The sequence below is a fragment of the Gigantopelta aegis genome, chromosome 4 (assembly GCF_016097555.1).
Source record: "Gigantopelta aegis isolate Gae_Host chromosome 4, Gae_host_genome, whole genome shotgun sequence".
Classification (NCBI taxonomy): Eukaryota; Metazoa; Mollusca; class Gastropoda; order Neomphalida; family Peltospiridae; genus Gigantopelta; species Gigantopelta aegis.
The window spans coordinates 111,231,378-111,247,616 of record NC_054702.1 but is presented as its reverse complement, the minus strand read 5'-3'; the positions used below and the strand labels follow the sequence as shown (position 1 = coordinate 111,247,616).

At 36.1% G+C, this 16,239-nt stretch overlaps 2 protein-coding genes and 1 long non-coding RNA gene across 3 annotated transcripts; 1 reads left to right on the top strand and 2 right to left on the bottom strand.

Annotated features, from left to right (window-relative positions):
• Window positions 1-96: 96 nt before the first annotated feature.
• Window positions 97-1,863, top strand: LOC121371774 (putative uncharacterized protein DDB_G0294196). The gene is made up of 2 exons (XM_041497908.1): window positions 97-1,043; window positions 1,299-1,863. Exons 1-2 carry the CDS (start codon window positions 650-652, stop codon window positions 1,505-1,507), a joined length of 603 nt encoding a protein of 200 aa, XP_041353842.1. The 5' UTR covers window positions 97-649; the 3' UTR covers window positions 1,508-1,863.
• Window positions 1,864-2,010: 147 nt separating this feature from the next.
• Window positions 2,011-4,498, bottom strand: LOC121371775. The gene is made up of 3 exons (XR_005957828.1): window positions 4,136-4,498; window positions 3,578-3,761; window positions 2,011-2,826 (listed from the first exon to the last, which is right to left on the bottom strand). It is a non-coding gene; the product is annotated as an uncharacterized LOC121371775 (long non-coding RNA).
• Window positions 4,499-5,302: 804 nt separating this feature from the next.
• Window positions 5,303-6,607, bottom strand: LOC121370174 (uncharacterized protein F54H12.2-like). Its single transcript, XM_041495289.1, has one exon. The coding sequence runs from the start codon at window positions 6,605-6,607 to the stop codon at window positions 5,303-5,305; it is 1,305 nt and encodes a 434-aa protein (XP_041351223.1).
• Between the last annotated feature and the right edge of the window lie 9,632 nt (window positions 6,608-16,239).

The window sequence follows — 16,239 nt, the reverse complement described above, 5'->3', positions numbered from 1 at the left end:
GTTTTCAAAAATAAAAAACAAAAGTAGGTAGAGTGGGTTTTACTCCTCCCCCTTACTCTTTCTTCAGAAATATACCTTGCTTGGCGGTTAAGTAAATATGTTTTAGATTAAAGTACAACTACGCCCCAGTACGTGATTTTATGATGGTTTCAGAATTTCTAACTTCAAAAATACACAATCAAAAAGTGAGATAACCCATTAAAATGGGTGTGTCGATGGCTACAGCAGTCTTAAAATAATATTCGATGTTAAACAACGTATTAGTTTTATGATAGAGCAGAGGAATTTTATTATCAAATATACTTCTGTGCTGTCTAATCTCAATACAATCATAAACATAACATCACATTTCACCAACTCGTGGAAATTGTATGTTTTTTAAAAATATTTGTCATTTCTAATCACTAGAAGATATTTTTTAAAAATGCCAAGTTAACAAAATCTGTAGCCGATGGGAAAACGATCTACAGAGCTGCTATTGGTTCATAGTCAACTGTCAATCGTTTTACGTCACTACCACACGTTTTCACAAAACTATGCAACACAAAGAGTTTGTGTCACTCTGCGGCGAATTTCATTTCAAATTTTTACAATTTACAAAATTTTCTTTACTTTTTAAAAACAGAAAGAAAAAAGAGATATATATAAAATGAATCAAACACACAAAATAGTTTTTTTCTACCAGGACCACGTTTCCGTTAAGTTGTGGGAAAAAAACTCCAAAGTGTATGTACACTTGAATAAAGTAACCAAAAAGGGAACGAAAACTGTGTCATTCCAAGCTGAGGCTTATCGAGCGCTGATGGAGCGTGGAAACGATGTACTAAAGGCGATAGATGAAATTGAGGCCGAACTTCAAGAGGAAAGTGAAATGGTGTCCCTTACAGATGAAACAAAATTTCATCTGCAACAGCAGCAAGATCAAGCACAGGAATTTCAACCACTTCAACCTGTTCAACCACAGCAACAACAACCAGAGCAACAACAGCCACAGCGGGAAAGACATTCGTTATCAACGAATAGTCGTTTTCAGCCATATACTGGTGAGTTTTATACTTAGTTTTATTTTAACCAACTTTTGACTTATCCGACAAGATAGCTCCCTTATTATGTACAACGTAAACAAATAACAGAAACTGTTGGAATTCACATTTAACACTAACAAATTATTTTAAAATATAACGTGTAGTACATATCAGTGTACATTCCGTTTTCAGTAGCAAGGCACATTAAAATTAAACATTAATAATGATTATAATAATACTAAATTAAACTGTTTTATTATTATTATTTTTTAGGAACTGGAACCAGTATACAGTTTGGTCTGGGGAGAGGAGCACTCATCACCAGACCAACTCTTGGCCATGGTCAAGAGGTTCCCAATTCAGCAACAAGATCGCCATCAGTGATGGGAAGAGGGCGTGGACTGCTCGCCGCCCTACAGCAACAGCAACAACAAACTGCAAGCACCAGATATACCACAATATCTCCAACATTAATAGAATGAAAATTGACATTGGAGTAGTTTAATTATAGTTCATTTACTAAATATATTTACTTTAAATATTAACTTTGTATGTATATATATCTTTTATGTAGACAACCTAATATGTATAATTTTAAAATATAACTTCTCAATAAATAATGTTAAACTATTTGTTATTGTACTTGGTGATTTAGTATAGCTATAACATTGTATGTCTCCCCTTGATCATCAATTTAATTCATTTCGGAATTACATTCTGAAGGAAAGTGGAGTGTTTGTGTGTGTTTTTTCACAAAAATACATACTGTGTGTGATTCAACTGCGGTGGATTACTTACACTTGATTACTGTGGAATTACCTTCTGGAGAAAAAAGTGGTGTTATTTGTGTTTTTCCCATAATTACATGCTGTGTGATTTAACTTCTGTGGATTACTAACACTGGATTACTGTGGAATTACCTTGGATTACTCTGAATAAACCAGGAAACATCATATTAATACAAATAAAGAAGTAACACATTAAATAATATAAGTAATATTTATTATATAAAGAAAAAGGTATGAGTTACAGGAACAGCTCTGTTTTTTAAATACTTGATTGTATAGTTACAGAAAGAAAAGAAGGAATATATATATATATATACATGTATACATGTTGAGTTTTTTCTTCTACACTACACAGTACTTTCAGTAGATAAATATAATTAAGATTACATTTTTATTTTATTTTTTTTGAAATTAAGATTACAAAAATTATTTATTTATTTTATCAAATTATTTACCTATTTGTTTTAAAATTAAAATGATAAAGTTTGTTAAGTTAAAAAAATTTTTTAAAATAAATAAATCACAATTTGCCTACTCTTCCAGAACTACTCCTGAATAATATCTAAACTAATTATAACATTAAGTTGTATAAATAATTATAAACACTGGTTGAAAATAATTATAAACACTGGTTGAAAATAATCATAAAACACCGATTGTAAAATAATAATATAAACTGTTTGTAAATCATTAACAAAAACACTGATTGTATATAATTATCAAACAATTCACAGCACTTGTATAATTCACAATAATTATAAAATCAGAGCACTTGTTCATTGATTATGTGTAATTTGTTAAAATATCACACATACACACACACACGCACTGATTATAACAATGAATAAAAGTGCATGGTGTAGTGACAGAAGGTGAGAGTTGACATCGAGGATGACAACTACGAGCAACATGATGGAGTGCAGTGTGACGACAGATTTGAATGTATTTTACAATTTTTAGAAAAACAAACACCACAAAGAAGCATACTATCAGCACAATTTCTGTCATGAATTCTGAAAATAAAAATAAAATAATTTTACTACATGAATTTTAAAAGTAGAAAAAATCTTCAGATTTAAAATAATTATAATTATAATTATTTAATAAAGTAACTTTCAGCTGTTTTTAAAATACTTGATTGTATATTTACAGAAAGAAAAGAAGGAATATATATATATATATATATATATATATATATATATACATGTTGAGTTTTTTCTTCTACACTACACAGTACTTTCAGTAGATAAATATATTTCATTTCGAACAACTTTAATATTCTTTTTGAAACAGAATTTTGTTTTCTTCTGCAAGTAATTAATCATAATATAAAAATAATTCAAGTAACACTAAAGGTAATATACACGTAATTTCAGTAAATAACGATTAAGAAACGATGTCAGTATTCTTTGGTGAAGACAAAACATCTGAAAAACAAACTATTATAGAATTTGTTAAAGCAATTAATATACACTAAACAGAATTAGTTAAAACAGTCAACATTAGTTACAATAAAGATGAAAACAAACTATGTTAGAATTAGTTAAAACAATCAACATTATTTGTAATAAAGATGAAAACAAACTAAGTTAGAATTAGTTAAAACAATCAACATTATTTGTAATAAAGATGAAAACAAAACTGTTAGTATTAGGGATTTTTAAAAACATAAATTAAGATTATTAAACACAAACTGTTAGTATTTTGAACATAAATCAAATTAAATTGTTCTACACTAATTCTCTTTAACAGATTATTAATTACCTTTAACAACAAACTGCTGAGAGGTTCTAACGCGAGGGGTTGTCATCATCCGAGTGGTTGTCTTCTGAGGGGTTGTTCTTATGAGGGGTTGTTCTCATCCGAGTAGTTGTTCACATAGGGGTTGTTCTCATCCGAGTAGTTGTTCTCATAGGGGTTGTTCATATCCGAGGGGTTGTCTTCAGAGCTGATAATTAAAACATGATCAACAGTCATTATAATTGATTAGGTTTAGAAGAATTTGGTTTTAATCAAATTTCAAATATAAAACTCTTCAAATATGAAAATGGTTCAAAAGTGGTTATGATGATTGATAATAGACAAACTACTATTTTGTTTAAAATATAAGTAATGCTGAAACTGACATATGATTCATTTAATATTAAAATTATCAGTTTAACAATAAAACATGTAATTAAAAGAAACAATTAGAAAGTCAAGATATTATCTTTCATTTCACTCTCGTGACTGCTCCTAGAGTCTCTGGGGTTCTGACTGCTAAAATTGAAACTAATTTATTATTATTATTATAATTACTATTTTTTAAAATATAAGACTTACCACACTTTACACCATTAACCACGATAGTCCTCTCTTGAGTGTCGTCAAAGTCAAGACTCCTACAGGAGACAATTCCACCATCGATCTTCATTAATTTTGGAAATAGTGACGTCGCAATCTTTAGATCACCATCTTTAACGTTAATGACTCGCACTAATCTATATTGACTGCCAGTTATATGTTCCAAAACACCATGATGGACCTCACACGTCATTGTATGATTGTTGGGTTCCCAAAACATTTCTGCGAAAACTGTTTGCACTCAACGCACACAAATAGGATAAAAAGAAACGAACACAAATTCCGTAACATTTTCACAAACACATGCTTTCAGTTTAATTCAATAGAGTAATCTCCCTTCAATAATGTTCATTATTAAACTACTATCTACTAAACTAACTTGTTAGTGTTTAAAATATGACAAATCAACGTTTTGTGACAAAAATATTTTTATTTATTTATTTTTTTAAATTGCAAACAATACATGATTATGTGTAATTACATGTAATACATTATTCTGTTTAATATTTTATAAACTGAATACATGATTATGTACAATATTTGTATAAGCATACGTGTGTGTGTGTGTGTGTGTGTGTGTGTGTGTGTGTGTGTGTGTGTGTACAGTATTTAAATGACAACATCTTCATACTATATGTTTGAATTACAATACTAGTGGTTACAGGGAATACACGTAGCACAGTATCTAAAGTATTTACATATGAAGTTGTACACAAACACATCATTCTGTAATTTATCTTCAGCGAACTGATTCACGATTTCGTTCATTATTAGTTCAGTTTTACATTTTTGTAACAAATAGTACAAACAATAAAAACCACACATTTTAGAGGTAACACTTTGAATGGTTTTGCTATTGTAAACGTAAGATGTACAATGCTTTTTAAGAAATGAAACAAACTTTGTACTATAATACTCGGGCGGTTTCCCAAAACTGTCAAAGAACTCTGCTTTGTTTTTATCAAAATAAAAAGCAACCCAGTGTACACCCCTAAGGTGTGAGGGGTCAGTATTGACGATACACCCCCAAGGCCTTCCCCGTTTCAAGCATGGTAATGTGTCGCTAGAGTACACACCGACAATATGTGAACGCAGATCTGTGTCACAGTCTACAACACATTTTATTTGAAAACCATACATTTATCTCTATTTTACAAACACGTTTCTTGTCTGATCGACTTCAATCAAGCTCGGGAATTCACCATACACTACACAACCGACAGTTTTTGTTAGTGCCGATTTAAATTGTACTTCTAACCGTAAGTTACCGTTCTTTAACAAACTTAAATATTCAGAGTCCACAAAAACGGGTTCTAGGTTGAAGACAAACAACCCATTTCCCAATGAAAATTCAGTTCTTTCAATATAATTTCCACAATCCAGGTTCCAGCTATTAACACCTTCGAACAAATTCACGTACGCACTGACGTCATCTGCTTCGACGGGTCGCCCGGGTACACTGACACCATCCAAATATAATCCCACCGTTTTCACGAAAGAACTCTGGAAGTTAAACGGGTTCTTTGTGTATGATCCACTCACACCGTCACCGTCGACAAAACCAACAATTAGCTTGTTTGGACACTGCGACTGGTACACGCTGTCCCACACGTAACTCTGTTGCGACGACGGGATACTACTCATTTTAACTTCGGTTTTAGTGAATGGGTACAAGGCGTTAGACTTTTCAAACAGCTTGTTATGTGTTAAAATAAGTGCACTGTTCATTTTCAGTTTACATATCTTGAAGTAAATATCTTGCAGCTCGATCTTGTACTCCTGACCGGGTTTCCCAGACATCAAACAAAAGGGTATGGAGCTCCGAAATAACTTAACTGTCATATCCACCCCATTCACCATATATCTGCCCATGTTAAAAATATCTTCACACAGGGGACCTTCCATGGTAACCGTTTTGCTGACAGCGATGAGTGCTCCTCGATCCGATACGCCAGAATTAGTACCAGTGATAGGATCGGTGCTTTCGATGTCTGCTTGTGTCTCTCCGACGTCCTTGTAAAACAGTTGAGACTGGAGTTGCGATTGTTTAGCTTCCGCTCCATAATTCAGTAAGGTTTGAATGAATGCTTTATAGGGATAATGATTGTTCGCCGAACTCACCAGTTGACCTTGTAAATACACAGCGACTTGTGACCACAGAGCTTGCATGAATAAATTTACTGGTAGCACATGTTCGTCCTTATCCAAAACCGTTCCATCGGAATGGCTCACTTTCAGTTTAACATGTAAACGACTTCGTTTGAAATCCACGTAGTCACTTCCACTATTCGCAATTTGAAATTCTACTGGTGACGAATCTGTAATTTGACTGACGGGTCTAACGTCCACGTAGTAATGCTGAAAGACGCTCGTTTGGTATGGAGGCATAGAAAACAGATCCAATGCACTGGGTAAACCTTCCACAAAGTCTTTGTCTGTGAGCAGCGACATACCAATTGTTTATACAAATATATCCTTTTCGTTGATATGTGATTTATACTTCGATGCTGGAGCACGTTTTTTCTGTGTTGTCATGCGTCTGACTTTTTTGGTTGTGACTATTTGTTTATCAGATTTACGTTTTATGGCTCTGGTACGTTCCTGTTCGGCTTCGGCTCTTTCAACCACGTCTTGAGTCTGTGACGTCACTTCTATTTTAGTTGTATTTTTTTTGTTCTCGTCACTGTTAGAATGTCTCGGTACAATAGGAATCATGTAAGAAAACCACTTGTGCTTGTAATTTCCAACTCCAGAACCCACTTGCTTGTTTGAATGAATAATATTCTTTCCTCGTTTATCAAAATACTTTAACCATTTATTCACATCAGGTACATAAAGTTTTCGATCCATAATAATGAATTACTCCAGAAATGGAAAATGTCTCAGAAGTAATGTCACTCTCGTGCTCTCTTTGATAAATGAAACCGGAGAGCCCGACGCTGCTTTTATATGTATATCAATGTAAGCACTGTCATTCACTACAACAGGAATGTTCCACAACGTGTTAAACTCATATCGAGGGCCATCTCGTAAATCGACACGTCTCAGCAGTGGCATGAAGCCATCACCCACTAGACTGCTGGCACATAGATTACACAACACGTCCACTTGTAAATCGTTCATATTGTGTATATCAGTTTCTCCGAAATTCAAATCCACGAGAGACACAATCCAAACACCTTCAAACGTTAATCTTTGGTTTAACTTTACGCGAAAATGATAGGGGTTGTTATCAGGAAACACCGCTTTGGAGTCCGTGCTCTTCAATAGAACGTACTTCTCCATGGCTCACACAGTTTTCAGTTCGTTTTCTTCTACGTACGAATCAAAACTAGGTGGCCAACCTAACCATCGTACCAAATAGTACACTTTTCCCTTTTCCTTCTTCTTTTTTAACACTTTTTCGATTTTCCACAGAATGTCTTGATTTTTTTTCACTTTCTGTAGTTCGCTCGTATAAAATATACCTTTCAGTACTTCGTCGTGAAAATCTCTCAGTCTGTATACTGGAATACTTTGTCGTCTACTTCTAGAATGTATTTTAAACAACTCTTCTGTCCACCTCAAGTCCTGCTCCTTAGTGAATGATTTACGCAAATAGCTGATTCTTGTTAAATCACCCACTTTAAATACAAATTTTGCTAATGGTTTCTTTACTTTAAGTTTCTTAACCATGGGTTCAACATACTGATGACTCCACACTTTAATTTCGTTTGCTTTATTTACATCAGCCGGTGCCCACAGTCCCAGGGACGAGTGTACTGTATTGTTATAATTGTGTACTAGATCTTCTAAAACGTCTATGTATTTTTGTGTATTGTTGTAAGTCGTATACCTAGCGAGAAGTGACCGAATGGTCCTGATAAATCGCTCTGCGAAGTTACTTTTAATATCTTCATTCTGCGTGACAATCAGTTTAATGTTTTCTTTTAATAGAAACTGCTTGAATAATCCAGCGAACTCGGTACCTTTGTCAACCCGAACTTTTTGGGGAATTCGACCATCTTTTAAAACACTTTTGAATCCTTCTAATACCGTTTCCGGTTTTTTGTTAACTAGTGGTATTGCCCACGCATATCTTGACAAAATGTCAATAACTATAAGCAGGTACCTAACTCCATCGTTGGTTTTTGAATGGCGGCTGACGTCCATCAGATCCATATCAAACATCTCATCCTTTTTGTTAACCCGTACTCGGAGACGCTTGAATGAACGGTTCACTGGTTTGTGAAGACTATACGCATCTTCGTCATTCATCCACTGTTTTACCGCTTTTAACTTATACGTTTGTAAACCACGTCTTTTTAAAGCACCGTAAAACTTCTTCGGTCCGTAAAACGCTCCAGCGTTTCTCGGTTTTGTATAATATTTTTCAAGTTCGTTCTTGTTACGTTCATTCTTTTCAGTGTTAGGGTTCACTCTGGATGACATGACTGAACTAATGTATTCTGTCACATTAATTTATACGCGTAGACGATCTTCCAAACGTAGTATTTTAAGTACTTGTTCTTTTAAAATGTTCATCCACTCTACAGTTTTAACATTCATATCCAAATAGTCTTTACATTGATACTGACACAAAACAAATCCTGGAGTGTTTAATAAAACTGGATCTGCATAAACGAGACGTAACCACCTGTCAGCAACTACATCTTCGTTCAGTTCAACCCATGCAGTTGTGTAATAGCGTTCGAGCATATCCTCGTGATTCAGTGTTTTACAGGTGTGAGTTTTTTCCTCGTCGAACATACATCCCATACACATTTCTTTACAGAATCGCTGAACCAGTTTACACACTTCAAAGGCATAACTCAGAGTTAACAAATTTTCCAAGCATTTTCTGTTATCAACTGTATCTACTTCATCCACGAGCACACGAGTTGGTCGTATTTTCTTGATTATTATTAGCTTTGTACTGCTAGTCAAATCGCAGAAGGATCGTTTGGCATCCATCTCACATTCAGTACGACTCTTAAACCAACAAGTTGATTTTTTCACTATTGATTCATCAAAACTACATTCTGACTGTAAAACATATTTCCAGCTGAAGTAAACAGCCTGTTTCTTATCGCTGTGATTCATCTTTGAACACATTCGTTACAAATAATAAATTATTTCACTTCTCTTTATGTTATAGCACATATTCAAATTCGTTTGTTAAACGATTGCATGTGATTGGTTAATTCCTAACGAAGCGAACCGGTTTCAACTGGTTTTCTTATCAAAATATTATTTCATAACACCTATAAATGAAACCATTAAAAAGCACACGTTTCCCACAGATAAACCTTTCAAACTACTTTGCACCCATCGTCCTCGTGCTCACAAACAAATTACACACACAAAAGAGTGTCTAAAAATAACTATAAATAAACCCACTTGACAGATGACAGCTATACACCAAATGAACTGACATGACCTTGAAACATAATCAGCATGACCTTGAAAGATGACCTTGAAACATAATCTGTATGACCTTGAAATATGACCTTGAAACATAATCTGTATGACCTTGAAAGATAACAGGTATGCACCCATTGTACTGGTGGCGTCGACCATTGTTCCGGCGGTGCACGGTGGCGTTTTCTATTGTATTCCATTGTTGTGGTGTCTGGCCTTGGTGTGAGTCATAGTGGTGTGGTCTACTAGGGTGAACGCTCGCCCGTGTCCCTGACCGACTTAGGTTGGTACTGATGTCCTTGGACTGGCCCTGACTGACTTAGGTTGGTACTGATGTACACACACACATTCCTTTCTTCCCTTAACAAACATCCCTTTCTTCGCCTTAACAAATATTCCTTTCTTCTCCTTAACGCATATGCCTTTCTTCTTAACAAACATTCCTTTCTTCGAGACAAATATGTCTTTCTTTCCCTATGACTAAAACAAAATACTAAAAATAAATATTTGTATTCAATTAATCTTTATTTTACGAGGAAGGAAATGTTTTATTTACTCAACACATTTTATTTACGGTTATACGGACATATGGTTAAGGACCACACAGATATTGATTGAGGAAAGAAAGAAATGTTTTATTTAACGACGCACTCAACACATTTTATTTACGGTTATACGGACATATGGTTAAGGACCACACAGATTTTGAGAAAAAACCCGCTGTCGCCACTACATGGGCTACTCTTCCGATTAGCAGCAAGGGATCTTTTAGTTGCGCTTCCCACAGGCAGGATAGCACATATCACGGTCGTTGTCCAGTTGTGGAGCACTGGCTGGATATAGCCCAATGGGCCCACCGACGGGGATCGAAATCAGACCTACCGCACATCAAGGGAACACTGAGCTACGTCCCGTCCACACAGGGTTATTAGAGGATGCTTGTATTGGGTTCTGCTTGAACATAATAAATAAATAAACAAATAAATAAATAAATAAAATAAAAACAAATAAATAAATAAACTAATTTAAAAAATAATAATAGAAAAAAAAAACTTCTACCACATGAGATACGAACGACGTACCTTTCACGCTCAAGTCGACTACGCTAACGACTGAGCTACCGAGACATTGGCAAAATCTGTCATTTAAACCATATATATGTGTGGGTGTGTGTGTTCTCGCGGGATGAAGCGACGAAATAGGTCAGTTCATAATAATCTTGTGAATGCGCTATCAGATAGTGTAGAACGAGAATTCCTTTTTTCACCTATTTCAATCATTTCGTCTTTCTGCCAGACTTTGAGAACTTAACTTCTAGAAGTTCCGTAGAGTATTTTATTTAGAGACTGACAACACAAGATACTATCACTTGCCGGATGTAAACAGTGATAACCATTCATCATTCAGCGCGCTAAAATTAAATACACTACCTCGCGTCGGGCAGTCCTTAGACGTGGTAGGTTAACGGCACCACTAGAGCATCTCGATTTATTAATCATCGGCTATTGGATGTGAAACATACTTCTGACAGTTTTAGAGAGGAAACCCGCTGCACTTTCCCATTAGTAGCAATTAATGATCTTACACCATCCCTGACAAGGCTAGGCGATGAGTCACACACCAAGTACGTCAAGGCTATGACTTACACCAAGGTCGCACACCTGCCCAGGTATACCAGTCACTGTCCTCTAAGTCGGTCAATGCTAAACAAATCAGTCAGGGCCAGTCCAAGGACATCAGTACCAACCTAAGTCGGTCAGGGCCAGTCCAAGGACATCAGTACCAACCTAAGTCGGTCAGGGACACGGGCGAGCGTTCACCCTAGTAGACCACACCACTATGACTCACACCAAGGCCAGACACCAAGGTCAAGGTCACGGAAAGTAGGTCATGGCCCTATACAGGCCCTAATACTACTCATGTCTCTTTTTAAAAAATCAGATAAACAATATTACCTACTTCCTGACATAGCCATACAAAACCATAATTAAATAAAATTTGTTTAATTTGTGTAGCCCAATTAACGTACCCAACATCATCTAAAGATTTTAACATCAAATAACTTTGACAAGGTAATCTGAAAAGTGATAGTTGAATACGTTTACACCAATATTTGATAACTCTTGTCATATAAATAAGTTGAAGATGGACCCTACCACACTCACCCAACACAATATACTTTTTTGCTGATTTCCCAACCTTAAGCAGGTATATACAAAATTCAATTTGCACAGCTTCAATACTTTTCATCTGCTAGTGCCCCATATTTCTGATCCATAACATAAAACTGAGGTTATCATGGCATCAAATAATTTAAAGCTATCTGAAAAAGGTATATATCCTGCTCTCTTGTGGTATCGGTAAAGTGTCAACAAAGATTTGTTTGCCTGAACAGAAAGACAGAGTTGAGCTTTATTCCAAGATAATTTATGAGTGAACATAATACCTAAATACGTGTAAAAAGAAACTGCTTTAATTTGAGATCCCATGTAAAACCACTTTTCATATGATCGAAGGGGACCACCATTTCTAAATACCATAACTTTAGTCTTATCAAGATTAATTTTCATTCCAGTAGCTATGCAAAACTGTTCAAAAACTTTAATATTGGTTTGTAACTGAGAGCATGTATCAGCAAGTGTGGCAACATCGTCTGCAAATATCAAAGTATGCACATTCTCCAAATTAGCTGAAATGAATACTCCGTGATTACAAGTGCTTTTGAAGAAATTACTTAGTTTATAGACTATTTAATAAAACATCATGCCGCACTGTGTCAAATACTTTTGAAAAATCTACAAATAAGCAATAAAATCTTCCCTTACGTTTACAACTATACTTCTCAATAGCTGCATGGAGAGTAAATATATGGTCAATAGTTGAGTAAGTAGCACGAAAGCCTGTTTGGTTTTCTTCAATTATTAAATTTTCATCACACCAGCCTCGCAAGCGATCATTTAAAATTGATGCAAAAAATCTTACTTAAAGAATCGGTCAATGAAATCCCTCGATAGTTATTTGGCTCATTTCTTGATCCAGATTTAAAAATGGGGCATATGATACTTCTCCCCCAACTATTGGGATATATACCACAGTCAAATATGTTATTAAATAAAATCGTTAAAAATGGTGTCAGGTATTATTTTGTATTTTTTAGGAATTCGTTCCGTATACCATCTGGTCCTGGAGCTTTATTATTATGTAAACCACTGATATGGGTTTGGATATCAGTTTCTGTAATAGGGCTGTTTAAAATATGTGTTGGAAAATGCAATCTTTCCCCAGAAATTTTACAATAATTGTCATTACCAGGTTCAAAATACAAGAGAAATCTAAAGTGATCTACCCATTGCTGGCAAGTTATGTTATTTTGTACAGTTTGGTTTTTTGAGTCTTGTTTTATAATTTTCCAAAAGGTTTTGGGACAATTCCTAGTAGACATTAGTTTTTCATTTTGGTTATTGAAATAAGCATTTTTCTTTTAATGGGTCAACGTATCTATGCAAAGTTTCATGTTTGTAACCAAAAGCGCACACCTTTTTGTTGATGACCGCGTTGCGGTAACTGAGTATCACTGCTCTGTGACATATTTAGTTGAAAAAGTCGTTTAAATGTCTCTTCTTTTTTGTTCTTTCTTTCTTCTTTTTTAGACAAGTTCAAGTACCCCCCTCCCCCCACCCCACCCACATACACACACACACACACTATAAACTTCGTTCACTAGATAGTCTAGACCCATTGCCGGTTGTGCATTCATATCTCTATTCAGGTACCCCCCCCCCCCCCACCCCACCCCCACCCCACACACACACACTATAAACTTCGTTCAATAGATAAAGTCTAGAGTCTAGACCCCCTGCCGGTTGTGCATTCATTTCTCTATTCAAGTACCACCCCCACCCTCCCCCCACCCCACCCCACCCACCCCACACTATAAACTTCGTTCACTAGATAAAGTCTAGTCTAGACCCCCTGCCGGTTGTGCATTCATTTCTCTATTCAAGTACCACCCCCCCCCCCCCCCCCCCCCCCCCCCCCCCCCCCCCCCCCCCACACACACACACTATAAACTTCGTTCACTAGATAAAGTCTAGACTCCCTGCCGGTTGTGCATTCATTTCTCTATTCAAGTACCACCACCCCCCCCCCCCCCCACACACACACACACACTATAAACTTCGTTCACTAGATAAAGTCTAGAGTTTAGACCCCTGCCGGTTGTGCATTCATTTCTCTATTCAAGTACCACCCCCCTCCCCCCACCCCCCACCCCCCACACACACTATAAACTTCGTTCACTAGATATAGTCTAGTCTAGATCCCTTGCCGGCTGTGCATTCATTTCTCTATTCAAGTACCACCCCCACCCCCCCCCCCCCCCCCCCCCCCCACCCCACACACACACATTATAAACTTAGTTCACTAGATAAAGTCTAGACCCCCTGCCGGTTGTGCATTCATTTTTCTATTCAAGTACCCCCCCCCCCCCCCCCACACACACACTATAAACTTCGTTCACTAGATAAAGTCTAGAGTCTAGACCCCCTGCCGGTTGTGTATTCATTTCTCTATTCAAGTACCCCCCCCCCCCCCCCCCCCCACACACACACACTATTAACTTCGTCCACTAGATAAAGTCTAGAGTCTAGACCCCTGCCGGTTGTGCATTCATTTCTCTATTCAAGTACTACCCCCCCCCCCCCCCCCCCCCCCCACACACACACACTATCAACTTCGTTCACTAGATAAAGTCTAGTCTAGACCCCCCTGCCGGTTGTGCATTCATTTCTCTATTCAAGTAAATATGGTGGGCAATATAAGCTTGTCCCTGAATTTTTATGTCATTGGTGTTACTGTACATACTTATGAGAAAACAAAAGAAACTGAATGCTCTCTGGATGAGACATTCCACCAGTAGATATCGGCGATCAAACCTATTTGTTAAGCGCTGCAGACGTATGAAGAATTGTGAATAATTTTGTTTAAATCTAATGAATATGTTGTCAAAATATAAAGTAGGTTTATTCACAGTCATTGGTGTACAATCGTACTTAATAATTTTAAGAAAATTTCTGTATGTTATTATAGACATACATAGTATGTCTGCTACAACATGTACTTTTTTTTCGTTTTCTCAACTAATTCTTTAGAGAGCAAAAATTAATTATTTACTTATTTGTCTTTGGTGTTACCTGTCATTGGTGTCACCAGGTACTGAGTAACACCAATGACAATGCGTTTTAATAAGATGCCGTTTTCCTCGCTTAGCATATTTTTGAAGATGATTTGAAAATTAAAGGGATAATTGCAGCATCGTGGCTGCATAATGGCACTTTGGGTAAAATAACTGTTTTGTTTGAATGTAAAGAGTCAACGTCCCTAACTGCATTATGCTTCCAGCTCTGTTCGGTTTGTTTTCTCGAGAACGGTTCGCGCAATTAACATCCTTATTTGTTGCCGTCTGCTTGTCATTCATTTGTGAGGTGATCTTCACAGTTAGTGAACATTTTCATTAACAATAAAGTCAGACAAGTAGGTATCTAAATACAAAACTTTACAAAACTCTACTAAAACTATTAAATTTACCAAATCGTTTTTGTTTATTCCTTAAAATTACCGATATCGGTCCACGTGACTCGTAGAAATTGAGTTAAATTAGAGAAAGATGAATTAACGTTTGGTGCATCACATGACATAGCTTCTAGCTTTATGAATTTGATGAAATTTATTTTGAAGGACTCCATATTTTAATTAATTAAAACCGCCACAGTGTATAATTTAAGTCACATATAGAATGTGTGTGGAAATGCATAATTACACCTTTGGATACTTTTTAATTCATTTTAATTTATTCTAAATATGTTATTAAGGACACCCAAATAACACATCCATGTGCTCTTGATCACTATAAACCAACTGGATCACACTGTTGAATTATCCCACTTGTCCGGTAACGCCAATGACAATGTGCCTGTTCATAGAGTAACGTGTCTGCACGTGCAGGCCCATTACAGTTCTGCGTGGCCAGGTATCATTTTATGTTTTTTTGTTCATCTAGTTTCCAAAAGTTAACAATAAAACTTTATATTTTTTAATTGTTTTATCTTAAATTTGTATTTTGAAAAGTGATGCTTTCTGTAGTATGACTCTATAATCTGTACAGACTGTCGAGTAATGCCCGACATACTGTATTTCTTACTATAGCAGCTGGCAAACTGGCGGCTTCTCAGTAACTAATGCCAAGCACAACGGTGTAAAGTCGATCAAAGGAATGATGCTGAAGTTTAGAAATATACATCCACAAATAGGTCACAATGTCATGACCATAAGGTGAGGCACACAATTAGAAATAGGCCAGAACATCATGGCCAGGTACACATTTCGACGTGACCTCTCATGACGGGTCGGGATCCCTGTGTACAGATTTTGTGAAAGGTGTTTCGTCCGGGCGTGTGGTGAGATAGTCTTGTCCTACTACTAAATAGGGATGCGTGGTATTTATAAGATATTAAACGAGCTTCCATTTCGAATCATGTTTATGTCCCGAGTGAAATACTTTTCAGTTGTCACGAGCTTTAGCGTATGACAATGAAAATTATTTCTCGAGAGACATAAACATGATACGAAATGTTAGCGAGTTTAATATCCTATTTATTACCCATAATCGATCTTAATTTATATCA

Excerpts from the sequence above, each read along its gene's own strand:
- LOC121371774 (XM_041497908.1), top strand. The coding sequence starts at position 650 with ATGAATCAAACACACAAAATAGTTTTTTTCTACCAGGACCACGTTTCC. Across the intron at positions 1,044-1,298 it reads TCGTTTTCAGCCATATACTG|GAACTGGAACCAGTATACAG; the intron begins GTGAGTTTTATA and ends ATTATTTTTTAG.
- LOC121370174 (XM_041495289.1), bottom strand. The coding sequence starts at position 6,607 with ATGTCGCTGCTCACAGACAAAGACTTTGTGGAAGGTTTACCCAGTGCA.